The 18,362-nt window shown below is 40.8% G+C and overlaps 2 protein-coding genes across 3 annotated transcripts; both read left to right on the forward strand.

Moving 5' to 3' along the window:
* Nucleotides 1-396: 396 nt before the first annotated feature.
* zyg11l (zyg-11 family member, cell cycle regulator, like) lies at nt 397-8,275 on the forward strand. 2 transcript variants are annotated; one of them, XM_079452299.1, is made up of 14 exons: nt 397-690; nt 1,314-1,479; nt 1,573-2,342; nt 2,620-2,760; nt 3,388-3,564; nt 3,726-3,790; nt 3,939-4,038; nt 4,331-4,381; nt 5,178-5,339; nt 5,850-5,897; nt 6,132-6,335; nt 6,414-6,466; nt 7,251-7,348; nt 7,827-8,275. In XM_079452299.1, the coding sequence occupies exons 1-14, from the start codon at nt 688-690 to the stop codon at nt 8,012-8,014; spliced, it is 2,226 nt and encodes a 741-aa protein (XP_079308425.1). In that variant the 5' UTR covers nt 397-687; the 3' UTR covers nt 8,015-8,275. The 2 variants fall into 2 exon arrangements, with proteins under 2 accessions (XP_079308425.1, XP_079308426.1); XM_079452300.1 differs by having other exon boundaries at nt 398-690; nt 3,732-3,790; nt 7,827-8,210.
* A 1,987-nt stretch (nt 8,276-10,262) lies between these two features.
* On the forward strand, nt 10,263-18,145 carry serbp1b (SERPINE1 mRNA binding protein 1b). The gene is made up of 9 exons (XM_079452343.1): nt 10,263-10,635; nt 13,485-13,662; nt 13,766-13,906; nt 14,000-14,071; nt 14,161-14,235; nt 14,317-14,503; nt 15,008-15,064; nt 15,140-15,346; nt 15,443-18,145. The coding sequence occupies exons 1-9, from the start codon at nt 10,380-10,382 to the stop codon at nt 15,500-15,502; spliced, it is 1,233 nt and encodes a 410-aa protein (XP_079308469.1). The 5' UTR covers nt 10,263-10,379; the 3' UTR covers nt 15,503-18,145.
* The last annotated feature ends 217 nt before the right edge of the window (nt 18,146-18,362 follow it).

The raw sequence follows: 18,362 nt of genomic DNA on the forward strand, positions 1-18,362 counted from the left end.
GACGCTTTCCATGTTCCGTGTGATTGGCTGTCACAAACTCTCAAATGAATACCCCGTTTTTACGATGCTTTTTTTGTCGGTGTTTTTCGTGTAATTAGAATTAGTCCATAGGAAAGAGGAGAAATGCGTTTTTTTCTGTCTTTCGTTTTTTTCTCTTCTTTCTCTTCCTCTTTGCATTGTCTTTATCTGTATAATATTGTTATTTTCAAAGATTTCTATTAATAAAAAAAGCCCATAAAGTAAGTTGACAGAGAACGTTTATACCAAGCGTTGTGCTAAATCTAAACCAGCTTGTGTTTGTTCCCCTCGCTTCGTCATACAGGCCACGTGACTTTGGTTGTTATACTAGTTATAAGCCAGCTTTTGATTTAAGGACCAATCAAACGTCTGTGCTGCTGGTAAACGTCCCTAGGGACACGCCCACCACACATTCAACCATTCGATGCGTCACGGTGGACACGCCCACAGTGCGTGCTCAGCTGTCATGTTTTCTTGACGTTATGTTTTCTTTGGTTTTAAAAGTATCCAACCGAAACATTGTTCAACCTCATGCTGTAAGCAGCCTTCATCCAATAACAACAGCTATTTAACAGCTTTACATTAGCTGTAATAAGATTAGACGTCTGGAGAAGATATCCGGGTCCACATGGTTAAGACATCATTATCATCTATTGCATCACATCTATAATGGTGAGTTCATTCACTTTTCCAAGTCGTTTAAGTATTAACGCATTTTGTGTTTGCGATCTTAACTCTGATCTGTGGATCTGAACTGTCACTGTATGTGGTGTTATGTTTACTAATTACAAATGCAGTTCTTTGACGAATAGGTGAATCTGCATTAACGTTAACTTGTTCAATTTCAATAAAATAATTACATTTGTTCTTTTGTGTTTATGTCCTTATCATTTACTGTAAAATACAGAGGAACAGACAAAAGATTTTCATTTAATCAGCATTTCAAGATGTATTTAGGTTATTTCACAGTGAAAACTGTAATGCTTGTACAATGCAAAACTGTTTTATTGCTTAAAAGTAATCATGAACTTATTTTCTTTGCAGGATTTGAGTGTTTGTTCTGTTATTTTCTGCAAATAAATGCAAATTAGAAACAAATTTGGGATAACCAAGTAGATTTGGCTTCAAATCTTGGATGAAAATGGTCATTTTAACCCCCTCCTCAAAGTAGTGGATTATTGTACTATATTTAATATTCATCTATGACCTTTAATATTTTTACGTACTGAAAAAGGGTATTTTTCCCAAAGTTTGTACACGTCTTAAATAGCTCTTCGTGTGTTTGTATGTATTAGAATGAAGAAGGTATTTCCTCCTTGACTGACATATGCACGACCTGGATTTGCCATTATGTGGAAGTACTTTGTGTTTCACAAAAAGACGGCTCGCTGCAGATCCGCCACTGCCCTTTGTTTCCCCAAGAACTGGCCGACCAGCTACTACACAAAATGGCTGATGAGGGTACGACGATACCGTAACACATTCCCATAGCTGGTTTCATTCACTACAAAATCAGTTGAAATGATGTTGTGTTCTCTTTCCTCATCCCCTCAGGGGTCCTCGATGACAAAACCGTGGGCATTTTTCAGAATCCGGAAGCTCTGCGACTGAGACGAGCATACATCCGGTCCTCACGTGTCTCAGCCGAGGCCTTCAGACTGTCCCTGTGTCCTCACAAACTTCAAGAACTAAACGCTTCACACATTCACAGTGACATTACCATCTCAGATATTCTCCATAATCTTTCCTCCAACAAAGACTGCAGGCAAGGCCTTCATACACTGCTCATGAATGGCTTAAATCTGTATGGTGAAACAGGTGAGCTCGTGCGGGCCAGATTTAGGGTTCTCAGGGGCTTGAAGAATCTCTCCGTAGCCTGGACGGATCTAGATGATACTGGACTAGAGGATATCTGCTCCCTGCCCTTGCTGGAGAGCTTGGACGTCTCCGGTACAAACGTCACGGATCTAACGCCGCTGTTGAACTGTCAGTCAAGGCTTAGATCACTGACTGTTCATGGACTACAAAAGTTGGAGATGTCAACCGCCGGCCTGCTCTCTGTGCTGGACAAGCTGCACGTGTTGAGACATCTGGACATCTCCAACGACAGACTGGTAACGGATGTAGACAATCTGGTCCATCAGCTTCTGGAGCGGACAGGCGTTTTTCCTCACCTTGTGTCCTTGGATGTGTCTGGCTGGAGGGGAGTCAGCGATGCTGCCGTTCGGGCATTCGTGGAGGCGAGGCCGGGTATGAGATTTATTGGACTGCTGGCCACAGGCGCAGACGGCTCTGAGCTGATGTCGACAGGTGGAAATCTGAAGGTAAGGCATTATGATGTTCGTTTTCGATATGTGATGTATAAAATGATATATACATAATTTACAACAGCCCAGATACATCTACAACATCAACATGAAGTGTATTCACATCCCATTTAACTTCCATATGATTTAAAGACAAGCAGTACAAATGAAAGAATCTTTTTTGGTTCTACATTTTGAATAAACTTTCATTTTTTATATTTTCATGTTAAATTTTAGCAAATGTATTTTGTGCCTTTTTTAAATTTGTTTAGTTATTTATAATATTGCTGTGCAGGTGGCTGGAGAGGCAAACCTGACTCAAGTGTGCGAGGCCTTGAGGAGATACAGTGAGCAAGAAAGTCTTTTACGGGAGGTTCTCGTTCATCTCTACAAATACACCAGTGAGATGGAGCGATCTCAACCAAACACTTTAAAGGTACAGGAAGAAACTTGCTCTGTGATTTGTTTCCCATTTTTATTTTAATGTCCTCGTGCTGCCGTTCCTTTAAGTTTGCACGAACTATTGTGTTTTGTATGTGGTCAGTTTTCACAATGACATAGAGTAGTTCTTCTTTAGGCAGCAGGTTATTAGAAGGGATGTAATTGGTAATATGTTCCGAGTTATTCTCCTAATGTTTTACATGTTTATACATTTAGTTCCCTTAAATCTTCAGTGTGTAGTCCTTTGATTTGATTTTTTTGTATTCAATTTATTGTCATTACACACATACAAGTACAGTGCAACGAAATGTATTGGATCTATCGAGGATCTATTGACAGAAATGCAATATTATATATCTTCAGAGGTGCACAAAGTCCTCACATAATGAAGCATTATGTTTTTTATCTTAGAATGAGCTATTTCTGTGTGTGTCTACATATGTGTGTGTGTGCGTGCGTATCTCCAAAACACCCTTAACACGTCCACTCACGAACAGCTAGCCACATACTTTGAATCCCATTATTCTGCTCAGCTGTAATTGGCATTGAAATGCGATCGTGCTGTATAATGTGTCTACATTTAAATGTCATGTTCCTGTAAATATGTTCCTTCCTGTCACAGCTGGTTTCAGATGGAATGCGGCACCACACGGATTCTTTGCATGTTCAGCTTGTGGCCACTGCGTGTGTTTTTAACCTCACCACACTGGAACTGGTTCTGGGAATGCCTTTACATCTGCTGGAAACTGTAGTTCAGCAACTGCTCACAGCCATGAAGAACTTTCCAAACCACAAGCAGGTACACACACCACAGTACAGTGATATTCATCCAGCATTTTGAGTTAAAACAACCCAGCATGTAAATCATAAGCTAAAAGTTGGTTCTGATAATATTTTACGACCTATTATAGAGTGTGTGAATGTTGATCATTAAAGCGCGCCAACAGCTTTTACATTCAGTTACAGAAGAATTGTCTGCTGACCTTGTGCAGTGATCATATCTTACAGGTTGTCTCATTCGATAGGTAAGTCCAAGCAACTTTCCATCGAGTTTAACCTTACAAATACAGTTTTTATTGATAAATAGAGTGGGTGTTTGCGTCTGTGATATAAATATATGAAATATGTCTCCTTTTCCATCACTGGTCATAATAAAGTGTTGACCCCTGACAGATATGAGGCCACTAAACTGATGATGATGTTCCTGGAGAATCATGAAGATCAGACACTACAGAGAATGGCGGTGGCCGTTGTCTCCATATTGGTGGCGAAGGTCGCTCTCATCCATCAATATAAACCACCTTGATATGCATTTTGTGCAGTTTATGTTAAGGTTGATAGCATCTATGCAATATTTTATGGTGGCAATTGCTTCTGACGGATTATCAAAGCAAGAATGATGTTTTCATTATTACTCAATTGGTTAATGTAAAATGATATAAGGTCATTCTTTTTCCAGTATTATGTTAATCTCTGGCTCTTTCACGGATGAGGAAAACAGATACGTTGGTTTTATGTAAAGGTTTATAGGCTGGAGAATTGAGCTCTTTTATTTCTCACTGCAGCTGAGTACAGAAGAGATCTCAGAGCTGGGTGCAGAGGCATTTATCATGAAGGTATATCATTTATGATCACATATTTTGCTCTTTCTTTATAGATTCTATACTATTGCTGATTTATAGTAGATCAAATGTAGATTTGACACTGGAGTGGCGTTAATTCTGGCTTTAAAGTCTCAGTGACGTTAAAAAACTATAATTTCTATTGTTTCATGAAACATTGCAGTGTTTATTATAATTAGCTCGTTCTCTTTTAAAAATGCATGTGCCCTCATAATCTTCAATCAAAATATGAAAATGCACTTCCGCCCTTAGTTAGATGGCTTGGGCGGAGCATCCATTAACTCCTCCATTAACTCCTTTACTGTCTGTCAGCTGCCAGTTCCATTTAAAAATGCAACACCTTGGGCACGTTTCCTGGAAACAACAGGGTTTGAGAATTGTTTTCTCTTATTTGGTGGGTGTGTCAAGAATGTCTGCCCAAAAAATTCTTCAAAAAGAACACAAGGAACGGCCTTCATAGCTGCCATAGTTCAACTCTTTCGTCATCATCACAACATGGTGTTCAACCGCACCACCGTTTACGTTTAAAAACGTTTTAGCAATGTTTTTATACATCCAATCCATTCGCAACGGAAGACACAAGCCACGCCCACTATTTTTCTCATTTGAAATTCTGTTTCTCTCGGAAATGCGTTAGAATGTGGAAGTGAAAACTATGGAAACTTCAAGTCATTTTTACTACAGAATGTCACAGAAGTGTTTTTCACTTGGATTAAAGTAAATGTTTCAAACTAATTTAACTAATGTAAACTAATGTCTTATTGTGTCATCTCTTTGTGTGGAGCTACAGCAGTTGCTCAGTATTGTCCAGCAGAAGGCCTCACAGGGTGTTGTGGACTCCACTCTGAAGTTTGCATTGAGCGCTCTTTGGAACCTGACGGATGAGACGCCCACCGCCTGCCGTCATTTCATCCAGTGTCAAGGCGTGGAGCTCTACATGGAGCTTCTGGAGGTGCTGCTATAACACTTTTCTGCGAACAGCAGTAGGAATGCATATACACAAGCTTTTAGCAGTAAACACGCTCATACTGTAGCTCTTTAACATTGTGTAGACATCAGACGCTGTGTGCAAGGTCGCGTTAGATCCATGTTCTTAGTGTTTTTCTCAATACGTGATGAGCTGATCTGTATTGGAATAGAAACAGTTGTTGTGTGTCATTTCTGGTGTGGACAACTTGCTGATGGCCTAATGTTCGTCTTCATCCATCGTACAAACCACGATGATCTTAGAGATTTAAAATCTGCAGACTTTCTGCAAGCACGGTTGACTTGTCCGGACGGCAAATGTATTTATTTAACAGGGACAATGGACAGCCAATGACTGCCCCAGAATTCGCTATAGAGCTAAATTTAATCTCTAGTCCCTGGAGAAATTAGGGTGAAATCTCGGTAAAAGTCTCAAGTCTTCCTCAAGAGACTGCACTTTTCCTTATTGTGTTTTTCATCATTTTCTCCTCCGCAGTCTTACTTCTCGGAGTCCTCCATCCAGCAAAAGCTCCTTGGCCTTCTGGTGGGTTACTTTACATGTAGTTTTATGACAGACAGATTAAATCTAACCACTACACAATTGCTAGAACAAAGAAGCAGTGATGTGAAGTTTAATCCATGTGTCTGTGTAGTGGACTGTAAGGCATGCAATCACAGATACACCAGTACTAGACATGTCTGCCTTGGGTTGTGAGATCATTCATTTGCTTGGTAAACTCCAGATTTTGTTGGATCATGTGCAGTGTCTGTTCTCCAGAATAATGTAGCAGAGGTGGAGGAACTGCGGGTGAAGCTGCAGGATGAAGAGCTGGTAGAGCACTTACTCACTCTCTTGATCAACCCTGCGGTGGATGTTGACGTCAGTTACTTCGCTGGGGGAATCCTGGCTCATCTCGCCTCCAGCGTGGGACCCGTGTGGGGTTTGGATGCTGGGCTGCACCGCACAGTGTTGGATAAACTGGTGTGTGTTTGTGTGTACTGTTTGTTTATGAGCAATATCCTGTGTAGTTTGTTGATCTCAAATCTCTTTCACTTGTAGCACTCATCTATCTTGACATGGAGCTTACCACAGGGTGTGATGGTTTCTTATCGGTAAGGTTTGTTGTTATTTAATTCTTTCACAATGCTAATATGAATAAAGTCGTCAAAGTGACACAATTGTTAGCAATTGACCTTTTGGTAAGTGGTAAGCCCCTCCTCACAAACGTAGATGAGCCAATGGCAGTTTAGGATCAGTTGCAATCGGACGTCTTTAGGCCTTGTTCACATTTCAATTCTTTTCCGGGCGCATATTCGTTATTTTAAATGTAGACGCACGGTAGGCTCATGCAAATAGGGGCATTGCGGTCGCGACCCGCACAATCGTTGGAAATTGTTAATCTTTTTGGAGCACCGCGCACGCTGCGGGTCATTTGAAGAGAGAAAGAGGCGCAGCTTGCGTCTCCGCAAGGGTTTAGACGCGAAATGTGAAGAGGCCGTTTACCTGTCAAAAACGTAGACTTTGGAAACGGGTCTCAAAGTGCAAGTTTTTGAAAACAATGGTGTTATTGTCTCTGTGTAAACTCTGAAGCTCTCATCACTTTTATGGTGTTTGTGTTACACGAATGGTGAAACGATGTACATGGGATACTTTTACACAAAAAAGGACCAATAACATCGTGGGACAAGGTTTCGCAATTGGAATTGACATCTGGGAATTTACACGACTTTGTAAGGGGCATCATAGAAAATGCTAATGATGGAGTTCTTATGTAGCGTATGCTGGACATTTGTTGTCTACCTTTGCCTTTACTATCAACTCTTAATTTGTTTATTTAAATGAAAAACTTTCATGAAGTAATAAATGCACACAATTAAAAATAAATGTCTTTCTCAGGACGTTTCAGCCCTTCTATCAGTTGTTACACGTGTCTCAGTATTCTGGTGTTCAGCTCTGGGCTCTGTGGGCCGTACAGCTCGTGTGCAGTCAGAAGGGTAAGAGAAAAGAGCAACAATGCACAGCTTGATGTCTGAAATATGAAGTATCTGTTCTTGCCTGTTAATAGACTGTCACGGTTACAGTTGGTGTGCGAACTACTGTTAGTATGAGACACTAAGGGGTTTACACACTTTTGTTGCCAGTGGTTTAGACATTAAGGGGTGTGTGTTTTTGAGGGGGCAGCAAATTTACACTGTTATACAAGCTGTACACTCACTACTACAAAGTGTCATTACTTCAGTGTTGTCACATGAAAAGAGACAATCAAATATTTACTAAAATGTGAGGGGTGTAGTCACTTCTGTGAGATACTGTATATCACAGACTACTATGAAATGATTGAAACATTCACATACCTAGTAAATAACTGAATCAGTTCAAACTTTTTTGCTTTTTATATCCAAGTGCAAAGCCACAACACTTTGTTTGTTTGTTTGTGTCTACTCAATCCGTACTGTTGTTCTGTTGTTGTAGCTGCTCAGTACTGCAGTATGCTCCACACTGAAGGAGGAACAGATAGACTGAAGGTCCTGAGTTCTCATCCGGACACCCACAGTGACGTCAAGAGCCTTGCGGACAATATCCTAACAATTCTGGAGCAGTATCTTAATCTTGTTGGTCCAGGTTCGAAACACCACGATGCTGTTTTAAATGGGACTTAACAGTTTATAATTGTTCTGTTATTTCAGAACCTAAAAGAGATATTTTTAATCTCTGAATGTATATGTGATGCACTTTTTTAGGCTTAGCAGCTCTGTTGGCCACTAGAGGGAAGTAAGCCTACCAGACACTTGTCAAGCAACTAAAAGATGTAAAAACCTTAAATGTAGTTTAAAAAAATAAAGTTTTTTATTCACGATCTGGGGTCACTTATAAAGCCACACTGACAGAAGACTATTAATAAAAATATAGCTGCAACCATCAAAACATATATTTGTGCATTGTTCACAGATCTACTCCCATATATATATATACACACTAGGGCTGTAGTCAACCAAAGAAATGCTTAGTCGACCAAAGTCCTGTCCTGCGCAGCGATCAGTCGACTAAAAAAAAAAAAAAAAAAAAAAAAAAAAAAAAAAAAAAGACGCGATGTTCCACAGTCTTGTCATCTTGTTTTGTAAAATGCAGCCAGACAAAAGATTTAGATTTCTTGGACATTTTGTCCACTAAAGCCAAAACAACTAGCGTTCTAACTGAATGAATACAGCAAAACTACCTATATCCATTACTGAGCGCGAAGCAGCAGTGCAGCCATGCAGCCACACGTGGTTCCCGAGTGTTCAACGTGGTGCACTAAACTGTGGCGCTGTTACAAAATAGCCGAAATTAAAGTAAAAAAAAAAAAAAAATAGGCAACTGGTCGACCAATGAGAATGTCAGTCGACCAAGACGGCATCGACCGATTAGTCGACTAAACGACTAAAGTTGACAGCCCTAATACACACAAGTAAATATTTCAGGATGAACACCGAACCGCATTCATGAACAGAAATCCGCTTCTGGTGCAGTTTAATGGTAGTGAGTATAAACTGCTTCCAGTTTAGTTCAAGGGCTTAATAAATAAAGACAATTTACTGTATGTTGGGTATCTGATTAGCAAAAAAGATGATACTGATACTATATCATCCTGACAGCACAATATTTCAGCATTCTGTAGATTTAATGACCCAAAAATATCAGCTTGAATCAAACAGAAAGGCTTCAAACTATAATTTTGTGTATTTTGAAAAGTGATTCAAATTGTATTAGTTAGTGATTTATTAATCACTTTATTATCAAAGTTATTTATTTACTTGATGTAGTGAGCCCAAGTAAAGTTTCCCTTAAGCATACTTTAAATTATACTCATTTCCTTAATATATACCTTAACCTAGATACCGAGTCTTCTTAATTCAACTATTGTGAATTAAAGTCCATTACATTTGTGGGTGCATTAGCGCTGGGGTGGCAAAGATCATACTCATTCGTAGCACGGTGCCACACCACCGTTTGGAGACAACTATCTCAACTATTACAAGAGAAAAATCAGATTTTATTACGTATTTATCACAGTCTGTATCAACAGACATGATGTCAGAATCACTTTATATTAATGCAATTGGCAGACGCTTTTATCCAAAGCGATTTACATAGCATTATACTTTACATTTGTTCCTGACTCTATGCAATCCCTGTGATGGAACCATGACCTTGGTGTTGTACCCCAGATAGCACAGGTACGTCTGCAAGATGTCTGCTGTGTAAAAACATCTGCTAAACATCTTAGAAAGAGCTGTTGTACATCCATTGGAAATCACACACATCTTACAGACGTCTTCTAGAGATCTATATGACATCTGACAGCAGACGTCTCCGATATGTAGAGCTGATGAGCAAACAGCATCTGCCAGATGAAAATAGACATCAAGTAGATGTCTGCCAGATGTACGTGTGCTATCAGGGTAGCGCCACGCTCTTACCACTGAGCCACAGATATCTGGCCATTATTTTGGCTGTGGGGTAAAACGAGCCGCTTGGTAAATGTTGTTGTACAGAACCTCTTTAATTTCCCTTGTGGCTTTATCTAAAATAATATCAGACTTAAATGTTGAATTGTAGTCCACATCACAGGCGCGTTCAGGTTAGATCACTGATATTAAATTGTCTTAAATTGACAAGGTCAGGATATGAACCACTACTACACTACACTACACTGTACAGTATATGAACATCTCATCACCCATCGCCTGTGCCCCTGGTTCGGCCTCAAAGCCATGTACTAAAAGCCAAAGACCGGTTTTGTGCTGTCTTTAAAGTGCTCGACTACACACGGATCTTTAAATCCTCTTTATTGCATCGCAGACGTGTTCACTGCACAGCGATCTTGGAAAAAAAACTACAAGCCCCATATGGCGCGAGCGCCGCAATGTCCCGGATATCGAGAGCGCCGGAAGAGAAGCAGTTGTCTTCCTCGGCCATCTTGTGGTTGTCCTCCGTGAGCCGTTTGCGCGAATCCTCGAAGAATCCCGCTGTTGGGGCGCCATCATGCCCGGACATCTGCAAGACGGCTTCGGCTGCGTCGTGACCAATCGGTTCGACCAGCTATTGGACGACGAGTCCGACCCGTTCGAGATATTAAAGGCGGCCGAGAACAAGAAGAAAGAGGCGGCCGCGTCTGGCGCCTCAAAGACCGCAGCGCAAGCCGCCAAGCAGCCGAAGAAGGAGTCCCAAAAGGACAGGAAAAATACAGCCCAGGAAAAGAAGGAGGACACCCAGGCTCCGGTGCCTCTGAAGAAAGAGGGTATGCGGGCTTTTCACACTAAACATCGGGGTGTTGTGTCAAAACAGCGCGCGGACTCACTGAGCGTCACATGCGCGTTACGAGCCAAAGCACAACACCGATCACGTGCAATACCGCGCACTAAATCCATGAAACCGTGATGTCTCGCTACACGGTTTTTTTTATCGCAGCTGATTGTGACGTGAGTGCTCGTGCACGTAAACACGACAGCGAAGTCAACATGGACTCCAGCCTGAGCGGTTATCGTCGCCTTTCATTGTTTATTTGCGATCGTAACACCACGACATTCGGTCACCGTGACAACATCGGTATCTATAAATAATGCGGTCAACTTTGTTTATAAGTGCGTAGCTGCTTTAGCCAAATGCTAGCTGCACGCGCACCGTGCAGTTTATTCACGTTTGTGTGTGTTGACTTTGCCACGGAGGATCATCACGTGTGTTATCTGTGCGCGTGTGTTGTCGGGTTTATTTAGGTTACTGTCAATTGTTCGTAAGGTTATAATGACGTTTAAGCTTCGTGGTTGGTTGATGATCTGGTCTGGGTAGGTTTAAACTACACCTTTTATGAACAGGAGTAGCGATGTAACGGTATGGAAACGTCACGGCACATATTATCGCGGTATCGGTATTAGCGTGTTTTTGCGATGTGCAGGAAATATAAAATACTGTGTTTTTTTATTGATGCGTCTCGCTAAATTCTATTTTTGTTGTCGTAAACATCAAGTCAATAACATCAATATTAATTCCGGCACAATGCGCTTTATGCATGCTTGACTTCAGCGTTTCGTCGTCAGAACCCTCTGCAGTTTCCGATTGGGGAGACTTGGAAATGGAAAAATTCGACAATAGTTATATTGTGCAGATGCTGTATATTGCGACACACAGCAGTTAACAATATCGCTATAACATCAAAATCCCCTCCAACGTCGGGGCTGTCACCTTTTCGACCTATTTCGGGTTTGCAGGTCAAAAGACCGAACGGCAAAGAAGCAGATCGAGTTGAACGGAGCTTCAAAATCATCCGTCTGGCTAAAGAAATTTGAATTAAACGTGTTTCAGTATATCTATTATGCATATTTTGGACTAAAAGCCCCGTGATCGCAAATAAACGGGAGCAGACGAGGATGAATATGGATGTGTCATATAGATAACATTATTTTGCTTGTTTATTTTGCACATAAATTGATAAATCCCGCGTTTCATAATTTCTCTTTTACATTGTAGCTTACTTTGCCCGATGCTGGACAGTAGTTACCGTTAGTAACGATAAGTTGGTTTTCATTCGTATTCATATTTTTTTCCATATGAATAAAAAACACATCTGTAATGACTTGATCAATGGCGTAACTTTGTTTTGAAAAGCGGTGAATCCTGCGTTTTCCATGAGTTTTAGATGTTAATGGCCCCTAAACAATACACACTTTCAAGCATTTCTTAATTTCTTCCAAAAAGTGTTGGTGACTTGTCGCACCCTCAAATTTTATAACAAACAGACAATATGAAAAATAATTTATGTGTTTCTAAATCTTTATTCACACAGATCGCAAACTAGTTTACATATTTTAAGTTTTCACGGCGACCCGCTGCCAGGATCGTGTGTTATGGCATCACTATATTAAAATATTTTAAAACCTAAAACTTCTCCGCTGTCAGCTTGTTACCGAGGAACAGACTTTCACCAGAGTAAAATAAGCCAAATTTTTTTGTAAAACATAATAAACAAGACACTGTACCACAGACTGTCAATATACATTGTGTTTTGTTCGTATGTTCTGTCTTTGTATGATTTCGTCCACGCAGGTTTTAAATGCAGCTCCTTGTTTTATTTCCAACGTAGCTAATCTTTTCAACATTAAAAAACCTTTGTACAGGATACAATTTTATTGTGTTACGAATATTTAATGATAATTGTAAATTTGATGTGAAATTGTGACTTAATACAAATGTGAACAATTATGTCATTATTAACTTAATTTAAAAAAACAAATATTCGTTTTTATGAGCCAAAATATTAGAATATGAAATAATTGAAAAATGCCCATCAATATTTATCATAAAAGCGGTAATCGTTACATCCCTAAATAGGAGTAGTTCTACTAAACACAATCTCTCCAAACCTGTACAACCGCCTGCAGTGAAACACAAAGGAATTATTAGGAAGTGCCTGCCCACAAACCAACCGACGAGCGAGACCCAAAATCAAAGATGTTACTCTTGCGATAGTGAAGTTGAGGTGTGTCTGTTTGTTCATGCCATTCCAGTGATGGATGTTATATAATTGGTGGATATAACGCTGGATTTGGAGATCGTACGAAACTGATAGATGCCGCGGTCCCAACTCTAAAAGATGCCGGACGTTGAACTGCACGCGGTAAGTCAAACTAAGTCATCGATCTGGCAATCGGCGTGTATGTGCGTAATTTATAAAACACGAAGGGATTAATGTGATGTTGCTTGGTCGTTCCGGGCACCTTCTTCGGCCGAGACGCGGGAATTCATTCAGCGCGAGCATCACAATAGATTGGTTGTACACTTGTTATTATGATGCATCATGGGATTGAATGAGTGCACTCACTAAGAATTTGGACACCCCTTAAAATGGATGTCCCTTCAAATAGTGCACTATATTAGTGTAAAGGCGGTGGTTTCGGACACAGCCTACGTGTGTTAATCGTTTTTCTTCTGTGTCCCATATTCAGTTTCTGCGCGAAAGTATTTTACCGTTATTCATTGAGAAACTGAGCATAATAATTGCACAATATATCGTTCCAGCCCTATAACTGTGGATTTACATTTGTTTGACGTTTTACATCGCATGTTTAATGAAGTTGTAAATGTTTGCTTCAGGCATGAGGAGGGTTGGCCGGAGACCGGATCAGCAGGGTCAGGCCAGTTCCCAGCACCAAGGAGGTCAAGGAGAGGGCCGCCCCGGTGAGCGGAGACCAGAGAGACGACCTCCTCGCGAGCGGCGCTTTGACAAACCAGCTGATGATAAACCAGAGGGTGGAGAGTTCTCTGTGGACAAGTGAGTTAAACCCTATTCACACAGATTCCAGAAAATCACTGGCAGTGTGAATGAATTTCCACAACACCAAGAATGTCTTACAAAATGAGTGTGTCATCCTCAGGCCAGCTGGAGACAAGCCTTCCAGAGGTCGTGGTGTGGGACGTGGCGGCAGAGGCGGTCGTGGACGGGGCATGGGACGTGGTGAGGGATTCGATTCTCGGGGGAAACGTGACTTTGACAGACACAGCGGCAATGACAAAAAGTGAGTGTGATGGAGCCAACAATAAACACTTGGTTTATGTGTGTCTTGTCACGCGAGTCTTACTGGTATGTTGTCGTTCGCTTCACCTTCTAGTCGACAGAAGGGAGAGGAGAAGCGCAGCGGGAGTGGCTCGCACAACTGGGGCAATGTGAAGGAAGAAACAAGGTAATCTTGTTCAGCATAGATTCATGTCATATGTTGATTGACACGCTAAAATGTACGCTTCAAATGATCCCCACATCTTATGTTCACAGTGAACTAGATCCGTCAGCTGCACCTGAGCCCGTTCCTGAAGGAGAGGAACCCGCACCTGCAGATTCCGAAAACAAGTGAGTTTGTGACAACAGTTGCAGATGCTGAGAAGTGCGGATGCCTGCGATACTGAGCATGACATTCGTTTGGTTATTTAGGGAGAATGAAGTAGAAGAGGTGAAGGAGGAAGGTCCCAAAGAGATGACACTGGACGAATGGAAGGCCATGCAGGACAAAGAGCGCTCCAAAGTTGAATTCAACATCCGCAAACCCAACGAGGGGAACGATGGACAGTGGAAGAAGGGCTATGTCCTGCACAAGTCAAAGAGCGATGAAGTCGGCACGGTAAGATTCTTAAAACAAGTGTTTGTTCTTTGTTCAACGAGACGATAAACCAAGGTCCTGACTCTCTGTGGTCATTAAAAATCCCAGAATGTTGTTCGTAAAAGAGTAGGGGTGTAACCCTGGCTGGCTTCTTCACCAATAAACTGGTGTGTTTTGGGCGTTCTGCAGCGATATGGCCCACCATCTAGGTGGATGCTCCACATTGGTGGTGGTTGTTGAGTAGATTCCCTCCTTTCCATGTAGAGCTTTGAGTACCCAGAGAAGCGCTTTGTTAATGTAATTCATTATTATTATGTTGGGAGAAACATGAGTGTGTGTGTAAACTGTTTTATTTGCAGTGTTGAATTTGTCACGTTGTGGCAGTTTTACTGTATTCTTTGTCGTTTGTGTTTCTAAATGGCATAATCTCAAAACAGACAATGCACTTCTTAAGCACACCTTCATTGACCTCTTTCACCAAATTCAGATTTTTTAACGAATTGCTTCAATGTCTTATGTTTCCAGCGGCAAGCTGGAGCTGTGATTGAAAGTGGAGATCTTGATCCTGACGCATTCCAGAAGGTATCTGTCCTGCCATCGCACACTTGTTGACTTGTTGAAATGTTAACTTTTGTTAACATTAACATTCTTTATTAGGCACATGACGGTGCCGGAGAACACCACTTCCGTAAACCAGCCAATGACATCACCTCCCAGTTGGAGATTAACTTTGGAGACTTGGGCCGACCAGGACGTGGCCGCGGGGGCTCTCGTGGAGGCCGTGGGGGTCGTGGAGGTGGTCGCTGTGATGGTGGTGGTGGCGGCGGTGGACGGCCAGGTCGAGGTGGCGGCAGATCTGACAAGGTAAATGCATGTACAAGTACAGATCATGGGACTTACTGATCGAAGTCCGAGATCTAGATTTTAGATGATAACTGGCTGTGTTGTTGTGATTGACAGAGTGGAGGCGTGTCCGTTCCTAACGTGGATGACCCCGAGGCTTTTCCAGCCTTGGCCTAAAGCTCAGCTCCTCCATCTAACCTTCCTCCTGCTCCTCCGGGCTTGCATGCTTATGGATCCTTCGACCATTGAGAAACCATTGGAAAAAAAATACCGAACACGCATACACTGAGAACTGACTTTTACCTGCGGAAAAACGAAAATGGACTTCTCGTTACACTGAAGCAAATTATTGGTAGAGGTTTTGTATTTAGAGACATGATAGCAGGGATTGTTCATACAGTATTTTTTCCCCTTGTTTTCCCAGAGATTATGCATTCACCATAAATATTTTTTTATAGCTGCTTGAATGTATGAGATTCAAGATTTGAAGTGTGTCATGAAAGCTTGCGCTTCCCTCAAGACACTCCGCTGTCCACGTATGTGTAAAAGCGTACTCGCTCTCGATAGCTCTACCAAAAGCAGAATGTTTTTTTTTCTTTCTTTTTAAGTGAGATACATCAAGACTTGTAGTGGTTGTTTTACTGTTAATATATACAGGAGTAATGTATATTGACTATTTGAAATGTTTGGAAAGAAAGGTCACGTTATCCTCTTGTCCTTTGGGGATATTTGGATATGGCCTGTAGCAAGGAGCGAATGCCTCGTCTTGATCTTTCTTCATTGTTTTGTCGTCCTCTGGTGGACCGGTGATATTGGTATACGTGTTTTGTTGCTCGCTGAGAGTAAGATGTTAAGTGCCCAGGGTTCAGTGTAGATCCAGGCTGGTCCTTTTAGGTCACGTAGACTCTTCTGTTAGAAACCTTAGGACCACTTTCAGCTGTATTTGTGGGGGTTTGTGTGCGTGCGTGAGTGAGAGTGAAAGATAACCTGTTTTAATTCTCATCCGACCATAAATCTATTTTCCTGAACTTAGATTGTATGTTTGGCTATGTCATGTTCTTAACATGCGCTTTTATTTTTAGTGGGATTTCTCTGGTTAAGGTTGTTGACATATCTTGCACTTAGATTTATGGTGACGTTTGAATTCTTGCTAATAAGCACATGGTCTACTCACATCAGTACCATTTGTTTATTTGTATTTCTTCTGTGGTCTTTGCTGTGTTTTTGTTTTTAATTATTGCTGTGACGGCACTACTGCTTGCGTTTTCTGAAATAAAGTGTGTAATTCAGGGTGGGACAGCATTGTGCTGCGAAAGAAACTTCTCAACCAGCTTCTTATGTATGTGAAATGGCAAGACATCCATGTGCGATGGCCGATGTGCTCTGTATTGATGAAGAGGAGGGACAATAAAGTGGAAGACGACATTAGATTTCTACTGGAAGACTCACCTGGGACCTCCAGTCGCGGCGACTCATTCTTTGTGATGCGATTGTTTCCATTATAAACATGTTTGCATATATCCCCGTTCAATAAATTGCTTAGAAGTGTTCAGTGAGTGCTCGTATAGTCATGGAAATGTCTCTTGTAAATGGATTTCTTGGTTTGGCTGTATCATAAATGTGATTGTACTTTTTCATTTGAGAAGTTAATCTTGGTCTCGTCTGTTTCCTTTCTTCAACATTCTGCAGTCCGGTTATTTTTGTATTTACTCCTTTAACTATGCTCCTGGTTTACAAGACCACCATTGGTTCGGCGTCCCCTTATCGCCACTCGCTTATGCAGATGCATGTACCCACCAGATCCCTACGCTCTTAAAACGAACGACGTCTTGTGGCGCAATCTTTTCTACTCTTTAAAATATATATATGTTAAAAATATTTTTTACAACTTAGCTCTGTATACTGTGGTAGGCTATAATGAGACTTGTTTTTTTTATTGCACTTATGCTTTGTTTTGTCCTCATGTTGTTCCAATTGCTTCCTTTGTTTACCTCATCTGTAAATCGCTTTGGATTAAAGCATCTGCTAAAGGACTTCATGTGAATGAACTGATCACAAATGCTGTGTACAGAGGAAAATCGAGAAAAAATACATTTGCTGGGAAACATATTTTGTATGGCTTTAAAGTTTTACAGTAAATTAATAATTGGTAATATTTTCCAATGTAAACATGACCTAAAGTTCATGTTTCTAAACTGAATTTTGTAGAAGACCTGCTTAGTAAGATAAATGTTTTAGCTGTTTGTGTCATTTCTCCTTTTTCCAAAGTGACCACCAGATGTCTTCCTCTAAAACTGGATTATTACATTATTTCATTAATATTCACAAACCAAGCCGAAAGGTTTAGATTGTGTTTTCCCACTTTTCACATCTTTCGGTTTCCCTAGTCACTAGAACACACGGCACAAAATGTTGACGCTTGCGGCGGTTTAAATGCTCAGTACATGGTCCACACAAGGGCAAGACTTGCTTTCCCCACGAGATAAAAATCTTTGAACAGACTATGAAGTCAATGGAAACTGAGCTGGAAAGACTAAGGATAGAAAACAAAGGAAGGTAAGAGTGTTTTGTATTTGAATACATTTTAAATCTTGTGTCCAGCAAATCAACTTTCTTTCGAACGTTTTTGAGGCTTTAAACACTGCTCACATCGGTCATATCGTATCTGCTGTTATTTTTTTCTTTTGCCCTAAGTTGATTATAAAGTAATTTCAATGTAGCTTTGCAAAGAAAAATAGTTATACCCGCTATAAAATAGTATTATACCTAGTTTGAGTCCAACAACACAAATTGTTTCATTGTTGTATTTATAAGAAGCATACATAAATTCATCCGATACATATTATGAAGGGAACGCTTAATAATGGGCTGTATACCCTTCGTTTGACATGATATTAGTAGCATTTATTCATCTTAAGTACATGTTTATTGAAACATTGACTGCTGTTTAAATGGAAATGTTGTTTCTGTTAACGCAGTGAACTAACATGATGTCATTGATCTGAACTACATGTTATTGAAATGCTCGAGAATGCAA

The sequence above is a fragment of the Barbatula barbatula genome, assembly GCF_947034865.1.
Source record: "Barbatula barbatula genome assembly, chromosome: 3".
Classification (NCBI taxonomy): domain Eukaryota; kingdom Metazoa; phylum Chordata; class Actinopteri; order Cypriniformes; family Nemacheilidae; genus Barbatula; species Barbatula barbatula.